General features: G+C 48.2%; 2 protein-coding genes across 3 annotated transcripts in view; both read left to right on the top strand.

Moving 5' to 3' along the window:
* The window catches only part of LOC141106780 (uncharacterized), a 111,245-nt gene that overhangs the window by 22,160 nt on the left and 69,300 nt on the right, over positions 1-19,785 (top strand). The gene's annotated exons all lie outside the window — the stretch shown is intronic.
* Positions 863-17,352, top strand: LOC141104704 (uncharacterized). 2 transcript variants are annotated; one of them, XM_073594388.1, is made up of 7 exons: positions 863-1,128; positions 5,155-5,260; positions 6,373-6,460; positions 6,546-6,647; positions 9,370-9,573; positions 11,531-11,687; positions 15,393-17,352. In XM_073594388.1, the coding sequence occupies exons 1-7, from the start codon at positions 878-880 to the stop codon at positions 16,168-16,170; spliced, it is 1,686 nt and encodes a 561-aa protein (XP_073450489.1). In that variant the 5' UTR covers positions 863-877; the 3' UTR covers positions 16,171-17,352. The 2 variants fall into 2 exon arrangements, with proteins under 2 accessions (XP_073450489.1, XP_073450488.1); XM_073594387.1 differs by having other exon boundaries at positions 15,369-17,352.

Genomic DNA, 19,785 nt, shown 5'->3' with positions numbered 1-19,785 from the left:
GAGAATTGGCTCTGTCTATAGGCAACTCTGGAGCTGGGAGTCGGATCTGAGAATCAGCTTGGTCTGCAGGCGACTCTGAAGCAAAATAATTAAAGACTGATTCTTGAATTGGTCCTGCTGGGACTGGTTCTCTTTAATGTAGGCAAGACTGTCCCTGTATGTGTTTTACAATTCATCGTTCAGTCTGAGGCCGACTCTGGAGCTGGAAGTCGGATTTGAGAATCGGCTGATTCTGGGGGCAACTCTGGCGCTCAGAGATCTGAGAATCAGCTTGGTCTGAGGTTGACTGGAGCTGGGAGTCAGATCTGAATACCAACTTGGTCTGAGGTTGACTCTGGAGCTTGGAGTTAGATCTGAGTACCAACTTGGTCTGAGGGCAACTCAGGAGCTGGGAGTCAGATCCGAGTGCGACTCTGGAGCTGGGAGTCAGATCTGAGTGCGACTCTGGAGCTGGGAGTCAGATCCGAGTGCGACTCTGGAGCTGGGAGTCAGATCCGAGTGCGACTCTGGAGCTGGGAGTCAGATCCGAGTGCGACTTTGGAGCTGGGAGTCAGATCCGAGTGCGACTCTGGAGCTGGGAGTCAGATCCGAGTGCGACTCTGGAGCTGAAGACCAACTTGGTCTGAGGGCAACTCTGGAACAAAATATTTATAGCCTTATTTAAATTATTGCATTGGCTCAGGTGGGACTCGTTCTCTTTAATCTTCAGCTCTGAGGATCGCCATGACAAAACTCCTCCTTCTTGAGTCTCCTATACCAATGAGGTGCCAGTAACCTCTATATGACATCACGCCTGTCCAGGTCACTATACAGGGAGATGTTATTTTCCAGCAGATCGGGTGTACTCCGCCCTGTCCCAGCGCTGCCTTGCCCTCCAATGAACACAGCAATAGCAAAGCGGTGGCGAGGTGGCGGCCATTTTGTCGGAGTCTCCAGAGGAGACACGCTGTCAGGTCAAAGGCCGGCCTCTAGCGCGCAGGTCTTCGCATACGTTGAATGTAACGCAAAGCTCAGCCATAGAAGAGGGTGTGCGTGCAGCCAATCAGCGGCCGGAAAGGGGGGGCGGGATCTGCTTCCGCTTCTCAGCATAGTCGGAGGAATTAGAGCGGAGAGTCCAACGCTGGACGGGTGAGAGGAGTGCGGGCTGAGGGGGAGGGGCGTCCTCATAGAGATCACTATACATTGTATCCTCATAGAGATCACTATACATTGTATCCCCATAGAGATCAATATACATTGTATCCCCATAGAGATCAATATACATTGTATCCCCATAGAGATCAATATACATTGTATACCCATAGAGATCAATATACATTGTATCCCCATAGAGATCAATATACACTGTATCCCCATAGAGATCAATATACATTGTATCCCCATAGAGATCACTATACATTGTATCCCCATAGAGATCACTATACATTGTATACCCATGGAGATCAATATACATTGTATCCCCATAGAGATCACTGCACATTGTATCCCCATAGAGATCACTGCACATTGTATCCCCATAGAGATCACTGCACATTGTATCTCCATAGAGATCACTGCACATTGTATCCCCATAGAGATCACTGCACATTGTATCCCCATAGAGATCACTGCACATTGTATCCCCATAGAGATCACTGCACATTGTATCCCCATAGAGATCACTGCACATTGTATCCCCATAGAGATCACTGCACATTGTATCCCCATAGAGATCACTGCACATTGTATCCCCATAGAGATCACTGCACATTGTATCCCCATAGAGATCAATGCACATTGTATCCTCATAGAGATCACCTTACATTGTATCCTCATAGAGATCAATATGCATTGTATCCCCATAGAGATCAATATACATTTTATCCTCATATAGATCACTATACATTGTATCCTCATAGAGATCAATATACATTGTATCCTCCATAGAGATCAATATACATTGTATCCCCATAAAGATCATTGTATCCTCATCCTCTATGTATCCTCATAGAGATCACTATACATTGTATCCCCATAGAGATCACTATACATTTTATCCTCATAGAGATCACTGTACATTGTATACCCCATAGAGATCAATATACATTGTATCCTCATAGAGATCACTGTACATTGTATCCTTATAGAGATCACCGTACATTGTATCCTCAGATCATTATACAGTGTATCCCCATAGAGATCAATATACATTGTATCCCCATAGAGATCAATATACATTGTATCCCCATAGAGATCAATATACATTGTATCCCCATAGAGATCAATATACATTGTATCCCCATAGAGATCAATATACATTGTATCCCCATAGAGATCAATATACATTGTATCCCCATAGAGATCAATATACATTGTATCCTCATAGAGATCACTGTACATTGTATCCTCATATAGATCATTATACATTGTATCTCCATAGAGATCAGTATACATTGTATCCCCATAGAGATCATTGTATCCTCATCCTCTATGTATCCTCGTAGAGATCACTATACATTGTGTCGGTGACACCTTCTCTTCGTATTGCCCAGGACGGTGACACCTTCTCTTCACATTGCCCGGGACGGTGACACCTTCTCTTCACATTGCCCGGGACGGTGACACCTTCTCTTCGTATTGCCCGGGACGGTGACACCTTCTCTTTGTATTGCCCGGGACGGTGACACCTTCTCTTTGTATTGCCCGGGACGGTGACACCTTCTCTTCACATTGCCCGGGACGGTGACACCTTCTCTTCACATTGCCCGGGACGGTGACACCTTCTCTTTGTATTGCCCGGGACGGTGACACCTTCTCTTTGTATTGCCCGGGACGGTGACACCTTCTCTTTGTATTGCCCGGGACGGTGACACCTTCTCTTTGTATTGCCCGGGACGGTGACACCTTCTCTTTGTATTGCCCGGGACGGTGACACCTTCTCTTTGTATTGCCCGGGACGGTGACACCTTCTCTTCACATTGCCCGGGACGGTGACTCCTTCTCTATGTATTGCCCAGGACGGTGACACCTTCTCTTCACATTGCCTGGGACGGTGACACCTTCTCTTCACATTGCCCGGGACGGTGACACCTTCTCTTCACATTGCCCGGGACGGTGACACCTTGTCTTCACATTGCCCGGGACGGTGACTCCTTCTCTATGTATTGCCCAGGACGGTGACACCTTCTCTTCACATTGCCCGGGACGGTGACACCTTCTCTTCACATTGCCCGGGACGGTGACACCTTGTCTTCACATTGCCCGGGACGGTGACACCTTCTCTTTGTATTGCCCGGGACGGTGACACCTTCTCTTTGTATTGCCCGGGACGGTGACACCTTCTCTTCACATTGCCCAGGACGGTGACACCTTCTCTTTGTATTGCCCGGGACGGTGACACCTTCTCTTTGTATTGCCCGGGACGGTGACACCTTCTCTTTGTATTGCCCGGGACGGTGACTCCTTCTCTATGTATTGCCCAGGACGGTGACACCTTCTCTTCACATTGCCCGGGACGGTGACACCTTCTCTTCACATTGCCCGGGACGGTGACACCTTCTCTTTGTATTGCCCGGGACGGTGACACCTTCTCTTTGTATTGCCCGGGATGGTGACACCTTCTCTTCGTATTGCCCGGGACGGTGACACCTTCTCTTCGTATTGCCCGGGACGGTGACACCTTCTCTTCGTATTGCCCGGGACGGTGACACCTTCTCTTCGTATTGCCCGGGACGGTGACACCTTCTCTTCGTATTGCCCGGGACGGTGACACCTTCTCTTCGTATTGCCCGGGACGGTGACACCTTCTCTTTGTATTGCCCGGGACGGTGACACCTTCTCTTTGTATTGCCCGGGACGGTGACACCTTCTCTTTGTATTGCCCGGGACGGTGACACCTTCTCTTTGTATTGCCCGGGACGGTGACACCTTCTCTTTGTATTGCCCGGGACGGTGACTCCTTCTCTATGTATTGCCCAGGACGGTGACACCTTCTCTTCACATTGCCCGGGACGGTGACACCTTCTCTTCACATTGCCCGGGACGGTGACACCTTCTCTTCACATTGCCCGGGACGGTGACACCTTCTCTTCACATTGCCCGGGACGGTGACACCTTCTCTTTGTATTGCCCGGGACGGTGACACCTTCTCTTTGTATTGCCCGGGACGGTGACACCTTCTCTTCGTATTGCCCGGGACGGTGACACCTTCTCTTCGTATTGCCCGGGACGGTGACACCTTCTCTTCGTATTGCCCGGGACGGTGACACCTTCTCTTTGTATTGCCCGGGACGGTGACACCTTCTCTTTGTATTGCCCGGGACGGTGACACCTTCTCTTTGTATTGCCCGGGACGGTGACACCTTCTCTTTGTATTGCCCAGGACGGTGACACCTTCTCTTCGTATTGCCCGGGACGGTGACACCTTCTCTTCGTATTGCCCGGGACGGTGACACCTTCTCTTAAACAGCCTCAGGGAGATGAACAAATAAGGGGAATGGGCTGACATGTCTACCTTTCCCGGGGAAAATGCTGCTCTGAGCTCCCTTCCATGCTAACCATGTGTTCAAAGGCCTAGGCCAGTGATGGCGAACTTTGACACCCCAGATGTTTTGGAACTACATTTCCCATGATGCTCATGCACTCTGCAGTGTAGTTGAGCATCATGGGAATTGTAGTTCCTTCTGGGGTGCCAAGGTTCACCATCACTGGGCCCTAGGCACAGTCATGTGATGTCTGTGGAAGTGGGAGGATCGCTGAACCTTTAGCTCCTCCCATTTTTTTGGGGGGGAGATGATGCTGCTTCAGACTCCCTTCAGTGCTGGCCATTCTTTTAAAGACCTGGGCATTTGGCCATGTGATCTCCTTTGACCAGAAGGGATCCAGGCTCTACTTTTGGTGATCATCCCCTCAACCGAATACCAAGGCCTTTACATGTACGGTCAGCACTGAAGGGAGCACAGAGCAGCATTTTCACCAGAAAAAAATCCTTACTAGTCAGCCAAAAGATGCTGCAGGCCTCCAGCTCTGGGCAGCCAAAAAGTGAGCCAATCACGAGTGCAGGGAGTAAGATTCGGGGGGGGGGGGGGAGGGATCTCCCTTGTCTGTTTAGATGAATTGCGCACCTTTGTACCCAGTGTGTTGGAAATATTAACGCCTCCCCCTTCTCTGCTTCAGCCCGGGGGTCCCGGAGTCCCGTCAATTGTCTGCTCAGCCTTCATCCAAGATGGACAAGGATCAGGGCCAACCAGAGGAGCACAGCATGTCCTCATTGGACCTCCAGGTGGGTACCATAGAACATAACAATGTTATTCATTTATAAAAAGAGTGGTACCGCATGATCACCACTAGATGGCGCTGAGGATTATAGGACATATGTATGAGCCTCAGCGCCATCTAGTGGCCATAATGTGGTATTTTCCCCAAGCACTTGAACCTACAGCTGAAGTCTCCAGACTACGGCCCACGGACCATATCTACTACAAGATATTATTCACCCTGCAGGACCCTGATGTAAGGGGGGACTCTTCATGGGGATCCTGATGTAAGTGGGGACTCTTCATGGGGACCCTATAGTAAGGAGGGGATTCTGCTGTAATGGGGACCCGCATGTAAGGTGGCAACTCCGAGGGGGACTCTGACGGGAACCGTGTTGTAAGAGGGAATCTGATGGGAACCGTGTTGTAAGGGGGACCCTGACGGGAACCGTGTAATGGGGGGGCTCTTATGAGGACACTGAAGTAAGAGGATTTCTGATGGGGACCCTATAGTAAGGGGGACGCCGATGGGGACACTGTAGTAAAGGGGGGACTCTGCTGTAAGAGGGGACTCCAAAGGGAACCCTATAATAAGGGGGAATCTGATGCAAGGGGGTCTCCAATGATGATCCTGCTGTAAGGAGGAACTTTGACAGGGACCCTGATATGAGGGAAAACTCTGATGGAAGGGAGAATCTGATGGGGACCCCGAAGCAAGAGGAACTCTGATGGGGATGCTGAAGTAAGGGGGACTCCGATGGAGACTCTGATGAGGGCCCTGGAGTGAGGGGGACCTTGAGGGAGTTTCTGATATAAGGGGGACTCTGATGGAGATCCTAAAGTAAGAGGGGACTCTAAAGGGGATCCTAAATTAAGGGGAATTCTGATTGGGATCCTAAAGTAAGGGGGGGATTCTGATGGGGATCCTAAAGTAAGGAGGGACTCTCATGGGGACCCTGAAGAAGGGGGACTTTGAGGGAGTCTCAGATGTAAGGGGGACTATAATGAGGACTCTAAAGTAAAGATGGGGGACCCTGAAGTAAGGGATACTCTGATGTAAAGGGCTCTCTCCCGGGACAGAAGTCACTATTATTATATATATTCTATTTGATGGAACGCTGTGACTTGACTTTTCCAGGACGAGTTTCAGCCGGTGGTGAAGTTGGAGGAGGAGGAGATCTACGTTCAGATAAAAGAGGAGGAAATCCCCACCGAGATCAGCGCAGGTCAGTGATCACCTCCCGGGAAGGTTTCCCCTCCTTCCTCCTCTTTGGGGTCTCTCATACCGCTCACTCTCCTCTTCATTCACAGACCCCGGAGACACCATGACGAAACACGTAGAGGGTCAGTTCGGGGAGGAGCAGATGGAGCCGCAGGGTATGAATGAGGGGATCCCCATGCACATGCTGCAGAGTGAGTAGTAGATGATTCTTATCTCCATCTAGTTGCCAGAATGCAGTATTTTCCCGATTTCTCTCTATATTTGTTATGAATGAACCTGTTTTCTGCTGGCATGGATCGAATGTACACACAGCTTCTCTGGACGAATGTCTGGATTATGAATTTTTTTACTAAACAAACCTCTATAAGTCATATGGGGAAGAAAATAAAAAGTCACTTATCTTCAGTATGACTGCACAGTTCTGAATCAGGAACAACAAATAAAAAGTCAATTCGTGAACCAGTCGGAGCTTCCTTCCTGGGCTTCATGTGTGAGTCATGATTATGAAGTGGGGGTGGACTGTGATAGGGACCCTGATGTAAGGGGGACTCCGATGGGCACTCTGAAGTAAGGGGGAGGGTTCCTGACGTAAGGGGTTACTGTGATGGACACCCTGACGTAAGGGGGAATTTGATGGGCAAAGGGGGACTCTGATGTAAGAGGGGGGACCCTGATGGGCACCCTGACATAAGGGGGAATCTGATGGGCAAAGGGGGACCCCGATGGGCACCCTGACGTAAGGGGGGACCCCGATGGGCACCCTGACGTAAGGGGGAATCTGATGGGCAAAGGGGGACCCCGATGGGCACCCTGACGTAAGGGGGGACCCCGATGGGCACCCTGACGTAAGGGGGACTCCGATAGGCACCCTGGCGTAAGAGGGGACCCTGATGGGCACGCTGATGTGAGGGGGATCCTAAGATAAGGGGGAATCTGATGGGCACCCTGATGTAAGTGGGGGGGGACCCTGATGGGCACCCTGGCATGAGGGGGCCCCTGATGGGCACCCTGGCGTAAGGGGGGACCCTGATGGGCACGCTGATGTGAGGGGGGATCCTAACATAAGGGGGAATCTGATGGGCACCCTGACGTAAGGGGGGACCCCGATGGGCACCCTGACGTAAGGGGGGACCCCGATGGGCACCCTGACGTAAGGGGGGACCCCGATGGGCACCCTTACATAAGGGGAGACCCCGATGGGCATCCTGATGTAAGGGGGGACCCTGGTGGGCACTCTGATGTAAGGGGGACTCCGATAGGCACCCTGGTGTAAGGGGGGACCCTGATGGGCACGCTGATGTGAGGGGGGATCCTAACATAAGGGGGAATCTGATGGGCACCCTGATGTAAGTGGGGGGGACCCTGATGGGCACCCTGGCGTAAGGGGGGACCCTGATGGGCACCCTGACGTAAGGGGGGACCCCGATGGGCACCCTGACGTAAGGGGGAATCTGATGGGCAAAGGGGGACCCCGATGGGCACCCTGACGTAAGGGGGGACCCCGATGGGCACCCTGACGTAAGGGGGGACCCCGATGGGCACCCTGACGTAAGGGGGGACCCCGATGGGCACCCTGACGTAAGGGGGGACCCCGATGGGCATCCTGATGTAAGGGGGACTCCGATAGGCACCCTGGCGTAAGAGGGGACCCTGATGGGCACGCTGATGTGAGGGGGATCCTAAGATAAGGGGGAATCTGATGGGCACCCTGATGTAAGTGGGGGGGGACCCTGATGGGCACCCTGGCATGAGGGGGCCCCTGATGGGCACCCTGGCGTAAGGGGGGACCCTGATGGGCACGCTGATGTGAGGGGGGATCCTAACATAAGGGGGAATCTGATGGGCACCCTGACGTAAGGGGGGACCCCGATGGGCACCCTGACGTAAGGGGGGACCCCGATGGGCATCCTGATGTAAGGGGGGACCCTGGTGGGCACTCTGATGTAAGGGGGACTCCGATAGGCACCCTGGTGTAAGGGGGGACCCTGATGGGCACGCTGATGTGAGGGGGGATCCTAACATAAGGGGGAATCTGATGGGCACCCTGATGTAAGTGGGGGGGACCCTGATGGGCACCCTGGCGTAAGGGGGGACCCTGATGGGCACGCTGATGTGAGGGGGGATCCTAACATAAGGGGGACCCTGATGGGCACCCTGATGTAAGTGGGGGGACCCTGATGGGCACCCTGACGTGGGGGGGGGACCCTGATGGGCACCCTGACGTAGGGGGGGACACTGATGGGCACCCTGACATAAGGGGGGACTCTGATAGGCACCCTGACAGAAGAGGAGGCACCCTGGCGTAAGGGGGGACCCTGATGAACACCCTGGCGTAAGGGGGGGCCCTGATGGGCACGCTGATGTGAGGGGGGATCCTAACATAAGGGGGAATCTAATGGGCACCCTGATGAAAGTGGGGGGGACCCTGACGTAAGGAGGGACCCTGATGGGCACCCTGACAGAAGAGGAGGCACCCTGGCATAAGGGGGGACCCTGATGGACACACTGATGTGAGGGGGGGATCCTAACATAAGGGGGGGGATTTGATGGGCACCCTGACAGAATAGGAGGTGCCCTGGCGTAAGGGGGGACCCTGATGGGCACCGCTGATGTGAGGGGGGTTTCTAACATAAGGGGGGACTCTGAATCTCTAGATGGAATATTATGTCATAATAGTACCGGGGGGTAAAACAATCTCCCCTTTTCTTAGGCCTCAGTCCTAAGTGGTGTTTTACCTACTGCATAGATTCAGGGTTTCTTTGCCATCTTAGGAGACCCAAACGAGGCCCACAGGAACCAGCTGGGGGGGGTTCTGGTTCTGGACCAGCTGGCCCCTTAATCTACGACCTCCCACAATGCCGTTTCATGCCCCCGGTACTGACCAATGTCTTGCGGGTCTTGTTCTCCTAACAGAGAAGGGGATCCAAGGGAAAAGCTCCCGCTGGGACATCAGCCTGGAGCAGCTGATCAGTATGGTCCACGAGCGCCCAGAGTTATGGGACACCGAGTGCCCGCGCTACTCCGACCGCTACCGGAAGAAGAAGGTCTGGGACGAGGTGTGTGCACTGCTGACCCCCGACTGGGCCATCCTCAGCGAGCGGCAGAAAAAACAGAGAGGTGAGAATGGGGCTCGGTCTTCTTCTATGTAACTCCCACAGTTCCAGAGGAAGGTCACATAAACCCCGCCCCTTCTACTAAGGACACCTGTGGCCAGTCTTGCCCTTCCTTCCTGACCCCGCAAGGGTAACAGGCCGTTCCTCGAATCAAATATTCTGTTATATCATTAATAAAACGTGTGCCAAAATAGTTTTAGAAAAAAATAATCTGCTCCTTTTTCATTTTGCCATCATGCTTTTACCAAAAAGAACCCCTTCATAATGGTAACATTTTCTTTCTTCCATATCCCACTAAAGACTCCTTTGTGCTTTTTGCATGGCCCTTGGCATACATAATTAATCTCCCATCACATTTCAGATTTTTAAAGGTGCCAATTTGTGCGGCTTTAAATGCTACAGCTTAACTGCTTTTACTGAAAAGAACACCTACAGTTAAATGTTTCATTTGAAATGCCCCTTCTCCTTTGTATGGTCCTTGGAATAAAATGTTAATTTGATGTTTCTTTATAGATTTAGATTTGCTTATGCAGTTCTGCACCACACAGCTTAACTGCTCTTACCAAGAGAACTCTTCCCAAACTGTTGATACTTCCCTTTGTCCATACGTAGCTGATGCCCTCTTGTCCTTTTCTACAGCCCTTAAAAAGTAGGATTTGCCATAGTGACAACTTCTGCACTTCTGCACCACAGAGCTTAACTGCTCTTACCAAAAAGAACTCTTCCCAAACTAATGTTGATACTTCCCTTAGTCCACACGCAGCTAATGCCTTCTTGTCCTTTGTACAGCCCTTAAAAATAGATTTGCCATAGTGACACTACTACACCACACAGCTTAAGAGCTTTGCTCTTACCAAAGAAACCCCTTCCCAAACGAATGTTGAAACTTCCTTAGTTCCTAGGCATCTGATGCCCTCTTGTCCTTTGTACAGCCCTTAAAAAGTAGATTTGCCATAGTAATAACTTCTGCATCCCTTAGCTTAACTGCTCTTACCAAAGAAACCCCTTCCCAAACGAATGTTGATACTTCCCTTAGTCCATACGCAGCTGATGCCCTCTTGTCCTTTGTATAGCCCTTAAAAAGTTGATTTGCCATAGTGACACCCTATGCACTACTGCACCACACAGCTTAACTGCTCTTACAAAAAAGAACTCTTCCCAAACTAATATTGTTACTTCCTTTTGTCTATACGCAGCTGATGTCCTTTTCTCTTTTGTACAGCCCTTGTTGATTTGCCATAGTGACACCTTATGGACTTCTGTATCCCTCAGCTTAACTGCTCTCAATGAAAAGAACCCCTACCTAAATTGCAATTAAAACTTCCTTCCAGCTTATTTTTTTGTGACTTTGTAGGGTTCTTGAGATAAAATGTTGCACCATTGCATTATAAATTTTACAGATGCCACCAGTAAAATCTATAATGCCATGGGACAACTTTTTATCCTAAGGACCCTACAAAAGGACATCCTCCAGATTTACTGCTGTTACTGAAAAGAGCCACATCCCAAACCAAAGTAAGAATTCCTCCATAAGCAATGTATTGCTTTTTTTTTTTTCTTCTATGTATGGTATTTGGGAGTAAAAGCTCAGGTTATGGGTTTTATTCGCTCCACCCAATGTGGTTGCGCATCCCACAGCTTAACTGCTCTTACTTTAAAGAAGATCTCCCTATACAAACTGCAGAACCTCTCCATAACTGATGTCCTCTTTTGTTCTTTGTATGGATTTTGAAAAAAAAAATAGTTAAAGTTTATTTGCTTTTTCTGTTTTAGGTTTTACTGTTGCAACTTTATGTGGTTGTGCACCCCACACAGCTTTTTCACTCTTACTGTAAAGAACCCCTCCCTATACTAATGGTAAAATCATCTTTTCCATAACTGATGCCAGCTTGCTATTTCTTGCGACACACTCTTGCCTAAACCTACGTTGTGTCTCTCTCTCTCTCTATTTGCTCTTCCAGCAAAAGACATTCAGACGCGTTGGCGCTCAGCGAGAGATCGCTATCGGAGGGACCTAAACGACAGCCAGGGGAGGGGCCTGCCGGGGAGCCAGAAGAAGAAGCCCTACGTCTTCTTCAAAGACCTCAACTTCCTGAAGAGGAGCATGGAGATGCGGGAGTAAGTACTGCAATCTCAAACACAATAGGTCTCGGAGGTGTTTGGATTTCGTGGACCTCTACAGGATTTAGGCCTCCTTGAAAGGATTGCCACGTGGGGACATCCTATGTAACGATTGCTAAATCGTGGTGGGTATGGACAAAGACATTTGAGGGGAGGGGGGTCCATCAGTCAAGTTTGGTCATCTCCATGGCAGGGCAAACCTTGTGCTCCATGGTGGCCCTCTAAAGACCTTGTGGATGAAGGAGGTCCCAGGTGGAGAATCTTTGTCCATTATCTAAATATATTTTCCATTGCCTGTAGAAAATCCCAACATGAAGTGACTGTCGTCTGGGAGCCCATCATCTTAGACCTTCTCTCCCTATTGTGGGCCTTAGAGGAGGTCAACAGTCCCTAAATGGCTGGGTATGGAAGCTGTAGCTCAAGGAGGGCCACATACATGAAGCTCTCGTACAACCCTTTCCATCTTGTAATATGAGTATCTGCTATACATAGCACAGGTCCATCAGTCCAGTTTGGCCATCTCCATGGCTGGGCAAACCTTGTGCTCCATGGTGGCCCTCTAAAGACCTTGTGGATGAAGGAGGTCCCAGGTGGAGAATCTTTGTCCATTATCTAAATATATTTTCCATTGCCTGTAGAAAATCCCAACATGAAGTGACTGTCGTCTGGGAGCCCATCATCTTAGACCTTCTCTCCCTATTGTGGGCCTTAGAGGAGGTCAACAGTCCCTAAATGGCTGGGTATTGAAGCTGTAGCTCAAGGAGGGCCACATACATGAAGCTCTCGTACAACCCTTTCCATCTTGTAATATGAGTATCTGCTATACATAGCACAGGTCCATCAGTCCAGTTTGGCCATCTCCATGACTGGGCAAACCTCGCGCTTTAGATCAGGGGTCTCCAAACTTTATATACAAAGGGCCAGCTTACTGTCCTTTAAACTTTAGGGGGGGGCGTAGACTGTGGCCAGTGAGAGAAGAACATTTCCTGGCATCAGTGAGAGTAAAAAAAAATGCCCCATCATTGGCGTCATTAGGAAAAAAATAGTGCCCCATCATTGGTGTCAACAGGAGGAATGGTGTCCCTTCATTGGTGTCAGTGCAAGGAATGGTTCCCCGTCATTGGTGCCAGTGGAAGGAATGGTGCCCCGTCATTGGTGCCAGTGGAAGGAATGGTGCCCCGTCATTGGTGCCAGTGGAAGGAATGGTGCCCCGCCATTGGTGCCAGTGGAAGGAATGGTGCCCCGCCATTGGTGCCAGTGGAAGGAATGGTGCCCCGTCATTGGTGCCAGTGGAAGGAATGGTGCCCCGCCATTGGTGCCAGTGGAAGGAATGGTGCCCCGTCATTGGTGCCAGTGGAAGGAATGGTGCCCCGCCATTGGTGCCAGTGGAAGGAATGGTGCCCCGTCATTGGTGCCAGTGGAAGGAATGGTGCCCCGTCATTGGTGCCAGTGGAAGGAATGGTGCCCCGCCATTGGTGCCAGTGGAAGGAATGGTGCCCCGCCATTGGTGCCAGTGGAAGGAATGGTGCCCTGTCATTTGTGTCAGAGAGGGGTCCCACCGCTCAGGTAGGCGCAGACCAGGGGAGATGAAAGCCAGTGTAGTATTGTCCTTCAAGAGGGAAGAGTCCCAGGAGCTTTCCTCGATTTGTCTGTCTCCGTCATTTGTGTCAGTGGAAGGAATGGTGCCCCATCATTGGTGTCAGTGGGAGAAATAGTGTCCCGTCAGTGGAAAGAATAGTGCCTCATTGTTGGTGTCAGTAGGAGGCACCACAGTGCATCTGGAAATTATTCACAGCGCTTTACTTTTTCCACATTTTGTTATGTTACAGCCTTATTCCAAAATTGATTAAACTCATTACTTTCCTCAAAATTCTACAAATGGAATAACGGCAACGCAAAAGAAGTTTGTTTCAAATCTTTGCAAATATATTAAAAAAGAAAATGCCCTGTACATAAGTATTCATAGGCTTTGCCATGACTGTCGAAATTGAGCTCAGGCGCATCCTGTTTCCACTGATCATCCTTTTTTTTGTAAATTACTTTTTTATTCAGTTTTATGAAATTCCAGTGATCATCCTTGAGATGTTTCTACAACTTGATTGGAGTCCACCTGTGGTAAATTCAGTTGATTGGACATGATGTCCATATCAGTTGACCGTGCATGTCAGAGCACAAACCAAGGAATTGTTTGTAGACCTCCGAGACAGGATTGTGTGGAGGCACACATCTGGAGAAGAGTACAGAAAAATTTCTGCAGCATTGAAGGTCCCATTGAGCACAGTGGCCTCCATCATTCGTAAATGGAAGAAGTTTGGATAAACCAGGACTCTTCCTAGAGCGGGCCGCCTGGCCAAACTGAGCGATAGGGGGAAGAAAGGCCTTAGTCAGGGAGGTGACCAAGAACCTGATGGTCACTCTGAAAGAGCTCCAGCGTTTCTCTGTGGAGCGATGAGTACCTTCAAGAAGAACAACCATCGCTGAGGCACTCCACCAATCAGGCCTGTATGGTAGAGTGGCCAGACGGAAGCCACTCCTTAATAAAAGGCTCATGACAGCCCACCTGGAGTTTGCCAAAAGGCACCTGAAGGTCTCTGACCATGAGAAACAAAATTCTCTGGTCTGATGAAACAAAGATTGAACTCTTTGGCCTGAATGGCAAGCATTGTGTCTGTAGGAAACCAGGCACGGCTCATCACCTGGCCAATACCATCCCTACAGTGAAGCATGGTGGTGGTAGTATCATGCTGTGGGATGTTTTTCAGCAGCAGGAACTGGGAGACTAGTCAGGATCGAGGAATTGTACAGAGATGAAAACCTGCTCCAGAGCACTCTGGACCTCAGACTGGGGTGAAGGTTCATCTCTCAAACAGGACAATGACCCTAAGCACACAGCCAAGATAACAAAGGAGTGGCTACGGGACAACTCTGTGAATGTCCTTGAGTGGCCCAGCCAGAGCCCAGACTTGAACCCGACTGAACATCTCTGGAGACATCTGAAAATGGCTGTTTACCGACGCTCCCCAAACTGAAGAAGCTTGAGAGGTCCTGCAAAGAAGAATTGGAGATCCTGCCCAAAAATAGGTGTGCCCAGCTTGTAGCATCATACTCAAAAAGACTTGAGGCTGTAATTGGTGCAAAAGGTGCTTCAACAAGGTATTGAGCAAAGGCTATGCATACTTTATGTACATGGGATTTTTTCTTTTTAATAAATTTGCAAATATTACAAACAAACGTTTTTTCACGTTGTCATTATGGGGTATTGTTTGTAGAATTTTGAGGAAAATAATGAAGTTAATCCATTTTAAAAAAAGGCTGGAACACAAAATGTGGAAAAAGTAAAGCTCTGTCACTACTTTCCGGATGCACTGTATGCCACACTGTTGCTGATGGTGTGGGGAATAAGGCCCCGAGGGCCGGATAAAAGCAAGTAAAGGGCTGCATCTGGCCCCTGGGCCGCAGTTTGGAGGCCACTGCTTTAAATTATACAGGAAAGGTTTCAGTCTGTCTAATATTTCAATATCCAGTGGATGCTGGAAAGTTAAACCGACCAATAGTTTCTTACGTCTGTTGACCACGTCAGTGGTAAGACCTTTCCCGGGCCCGTGGACCTGCCCCAATTCTTGTTTTATGAGAACTAAAAGTAATCAATGGTGATGAATGCCTCTAACTGAAACACAGGTATACATGTGTTCTCTTTAACAGAAAAAGCAAGAATGCCAACAACACCGAGGACGACGAAGACTATTCCGAACCGCTAAGAACACCCATCACCGAAGACGACACCCTGGAGATGCCGGAGATTAACGAAACCGAGGAGCCAGCGCCGCCACCGATTATCCAGATCTCCCCAATCCCGCCACCTCCTGTAGCCCCCACCTACCACATTCCTGTAGAGCCATCTACGTCGGCACCGAAGGCCGCCAAATCCTCCAAGAAGCACAAGATGGCCTTAAAGCCAGCAGACGACTTTGAGTCCAAGATCATGGACATGATGGCCAGCATGCAGGACAAGCAGAAGAAGTTCCACGAGGAGCAGAGGAAGATGCTTGGCGAAAGCCCTCCGGAGATTGATCTCTTCCAGAACATGAATGACGACGACGTCACCTTTCTGAGAAGCTTGCTGCCGTACTTCAGAAGGGCACCGGAGAACAGGAAGCTGGACCTGCGGATTGGCGTCTTGAACATCGTCTCCCAGTTCGTGGACTGCTCTGTCTATGAGAACTCACCACCGCCCTCTTCTGTCGAGACCCAATACTCCGACCATTCCATTTCTGGTGCTTTTTTGCCATCTCAGCCCACCCCGCCGGCCCGGTACAACAGGGCTTCTTATGGCAACCTGCCCGCTACTTCCTCCTCGTATAGCCACGTCTCATCCACTTCCACATCTTATCAAACCTCGCATCCCGGGCAACACGGAGAGACAGCCTACACGTACACCACCTCACCACCATCACCTCGCCCTTACATGCAGGAACTGTGAATTGGAACATGATCAATAGACTGCACTCCATGGATACCAGCACTATCGACTGCCGACTTGCGAAAGTTGGCGGTCGTAACGGAGCTTGGAACGAGCCTTCCAACTCCTCATTAACTGCCATGTAATTCGATTCGGATTCCTTGTTCCAGCCCAACTGGATAGACACATCGAGTCTTAAAGGAGTTGTCCGCCCATCTGTGGGAGGTGATCCTCCAAGGAAGAAGGGCAAAAACATCCACTTGGCGACCAGTTAGGATCCACCACCTTGTTCCGTTAGGCTAGGATGGGCTCCTGAAAGTGTTGGCCGGGCCCTGCGGGAAATGACCGAACGTACTGTTCTAGCAATCGTCAACAGCTATGCATCACCATAGTAACAAGCACAGCCCCCCAGAGAGGCTTAAAGGGCCTAATGGAGCAAGACTGACAAAAATACTATTGGCTGGAAACCGGTGGACATCCCCTCTAAATGAAAGAAAAAAGGCCATTGGTCGGACTTGTTTTATTTTTGTAATTCATATTTACAGTTTAAAAAAACAAACGAACATGGCACCTTAAAAGTGTAGCTCCACCTTCCTGAAAAATACGACCTTATAAGGCAGTGAAATGGCAAGATCCACAATCAGTTTTACTCCCTCAAGTCTGTACAGGCTGTTGAAGTGCCCATTAGGGTAACAATCAGGTCTTGCATGGGGGAGTGGCAACAGTGCTTCTTATTAGTCGCAGTAGATACCTAAAAAGCCGGTATGGGCATAAAGGAAGGAAGATGGATCGCAGACGACAAGGTGGAGTAGTTCTTCTTGCACATGCAAGAAGGGTGGAGCCCGGCTTTATGTACTAATAAGAAATTTGTATTATATACAGATGTAGTTTCTAAAGTATATTAGAGATGTGTTTCTAACACCTTGTATTGGGGGGGAGAAAAAAAATGCTGATACCTTTCTATTATTTTTTTTTCCTGCATGTTTCGAAAACTCCACCCACAGTTGGGTGTTGAGCCATAACCTATTGAGCCCCCGGTGGGGTATCCAGCCTCGGCCTCTCGCTGTCCTATCTGTCACCGTAACCCAGCCTGTGTTCTGATTGGTCCACTATCTGGTGGTCAAAGTCCCATCCCCTATCAATTTTTTTTTTGGCTGGGTGGAGTTTGGTTACAAGTAAATAAAAGCGATGCCTTTTGGATTATTTTGGCTTTAGTGTTTATTGTTGCATCTACTATTAACCACGTTAAGACCAGGCCTTCTTCTGACACCAAGGTAAAAAATCTGTATTTTTTTTTTTTCTTGATTGAAAATTATTTGGAACCCAAAATTTTATATATATATATATATATATATATATATATAAAAAAATTATTATTTTTTTAGCAGAGGCCCTAGAGAATAAAATGGTGGACATTGCCATTTTTTTTACATCACAGTATTTGTGCAACGTTTTTTGTTTTTTTTTCCCAAATACAGTTTTTTGGGAAAAAATACACTTTAATGCATTTTTAAGCAACAAAACACAATACCAATTTTTTTTTTTTTTTGGTAAAATGTAAAAGATGATCTTAGGCCAAGTAAATAGATATCTAACATGTCACGCTTTAAAATTGCGCACGCTTGTGAAATGGCGGCAAACTATGAAACGTAACCACCTTTCAGACGCGTTTCACCTTTTGTAAATCAGTATTTTTTGCTAGAAAATTATTTATAATCTCCAAACATTATATATGTATTTTTTTTTCAGCAGAGACCCTAAAGAATAAAATGGCGATCGTTGCAATTTTTTATGTTATGTCACATGGTATTTGCGCAGTGGTTTTGCAAACACAAAAAAAAAATACACTTTAATGAATAAAAAAACAAAACCAAATGCAATAGTTACCCCAATTTTCTATTTATTTTTTTGTAAAAGATGTTACGCCAAGTAAATAGATACCTAACGTGTCACGCTCTAAAATTGCGCTTGTGGAATGGCGACAAACTATGATACTTAAAATATCTCCATAGGCGACGTTTTAAACATTTTTACAGGTTACCAGTTTAGAGTTAGAGGAGGTCTAGTGCTAAACTTATTGTGCTTGCCCTAACGTTCGCAACGTTAGGGCCGTTTACATATGCGTGACTTGCGTTCGCTTCTGCGCGGAGGGATAGGGGCCCTTCAAATTTTTTTTTTTTTTTTTTTTTTGTTTACACTGCACCTTTGCAATACTTTCCGTCACACTGTATTTTCGCAGCGGTCTTAAAAGCGCACTTTTTTTTCTTTTTTTTTTTTTTTAATACATTTTTTTAATTAAAAAAATAAGACAGCAGTAAAGTTAGCCCAATTTTCTTTTATATTTTGAAAGATAATGTTACGTCGAGTAAATTGATACCCTGATACCCACAAACTTTTACCCTTAAAGATCTCAATAGACGACGTTTAAAAATTTCTACAGGTTATCAGTTTTGAGTTACAGAGGAGGTCTAGAATTATTGCTCTCGCTCTAGCGATCGCGGCGATACCTCACATGTGTGGTTTGAACACCGTTTTCCTTCCTATGCAGGGGCTACTAACCTATGCGTTCGCTTCTGTGCGCGAGCTCGTTGGTACGGGGCGTTTTAAATTTTTTTTTTTTTTTCTTTTTACTTTTTTTTTTTTTTTTTTTTTTTTTTTTTGACACTGTCCTTTTTTACAAAAAAACATTTTTTGTGTCACTTTTATTCCTATTATAAGAAATGTAAACATCCCTTGTAATAGAAAAAAAAGCATGACAAGACCTCTTAAATATGAGATCTGGGGTCAAAAAGACCTCAGATCTCATATTTATACTAAAATTCAATTATAAAAGAAAAAAAAAAAAAAAATTTAAAAAACATAAAATAAAAAATGTCTCCTTTAAGAGTATTGGGCGGAAGCAATGTTTACCACCCTCCAATGCTATGGAGCCCGAGCATGGGCCATCTTTCCCTCACTCGGCATCCAGGAAGTAAGGAGAAAGGACGCAATCGTCTCCGCCGCTAGCGGCAGGTCCAGTAAGCGACAGAGACAACCGGAGCGCGGCGGGAGGGAGCCCTCTCCCACCACCAATAAAAGTGATCTCGTGGCGAATCCGCCGAAGAGACCACTTTTCTCTTAAAGAAACGCACGTCGTTCCTGAAAATCGCTAGCTGCTGCCATAACAACGGTATTTAGCATCAAAGTACCGACGTACTCGTACTCCGATTTGTGTGAAGTGGCCAATAAAGAATTTGCATTAGAGAGGACGCCAAGGAGCCGGCTTGCCTTTACTATGGACGGAGTCTACCGGAGACGAAACATCCTAGGTAGGAGCACCAGTCTTCAGCCACAGGATTCTGATTGAAGCGGTCAAGCGAGGGTGTTGGTTTTCATTCATTGCTCTATTATACAAACACTGGTCTACCTGGAAGCCCTGCCCCCTCCCATGCTTCTTTACAGACCAATCACTGTGAGTGGCAGTTTCAGGAACCATTGTACATGACATATACAGGTTCACTTTAAACACCCGCCTGCACCACTAAGCTTTGCCGTTTGTATATGGTAAGAGCCAGTGACATCACCTACCTCCTTAGACCCAGTCTGTCCGGACAGTATGGTCACCTGCTGACTTGGCACCATCCACAGACAGCTTAA

Source organism: Aquarana catesbeiana, linkage group LG08, assembly GCF_042186555.1.
Source record: "Aquarana catesbeiana isolate 2022-GZ linkage group LG08, ASM4218655v1, whole genome shotgun sequence".
Lineage (NCBI taxonomy): Eukaryota > Metazoa > Chordata > Amphibia > Anura > Ranidae > Aquarana > Aquarana catesbeiana.
The sequence above is the reverse complement of the archived record's forward strand: the minus strand, read 5'-3'. Positions and strand labels throughout refer to the sequence as shown.

What these genes read in the sequence shown, in the direction of transcription:
- LOC141104704 (XM_073594387.1), top strand. Translation starts at nt 878, where the DNA reads ATGAACACAGCAATAGCAAAGCGGTGGCGAGGTGGCGGCCATTTTGTC. An exon ending in GAGAGTCCAACGCTGGACGG is followed by an intron (nt 1,129 to 5,154) that starts GTGAGAGGAGTG and finishes TCTCTGCTTCAG; the next exon opens with CCCGGGGGTCCCGGAGTCCC. An exon ending in CCCCACCGAGATCAGCGCAG is followed by an intron (nt 6,461 to 6,545) that starts GTCAGTGATCAC and finishes CTTCATTCACAG; the next exon opens with ACCCCGGAGACACCATGACG.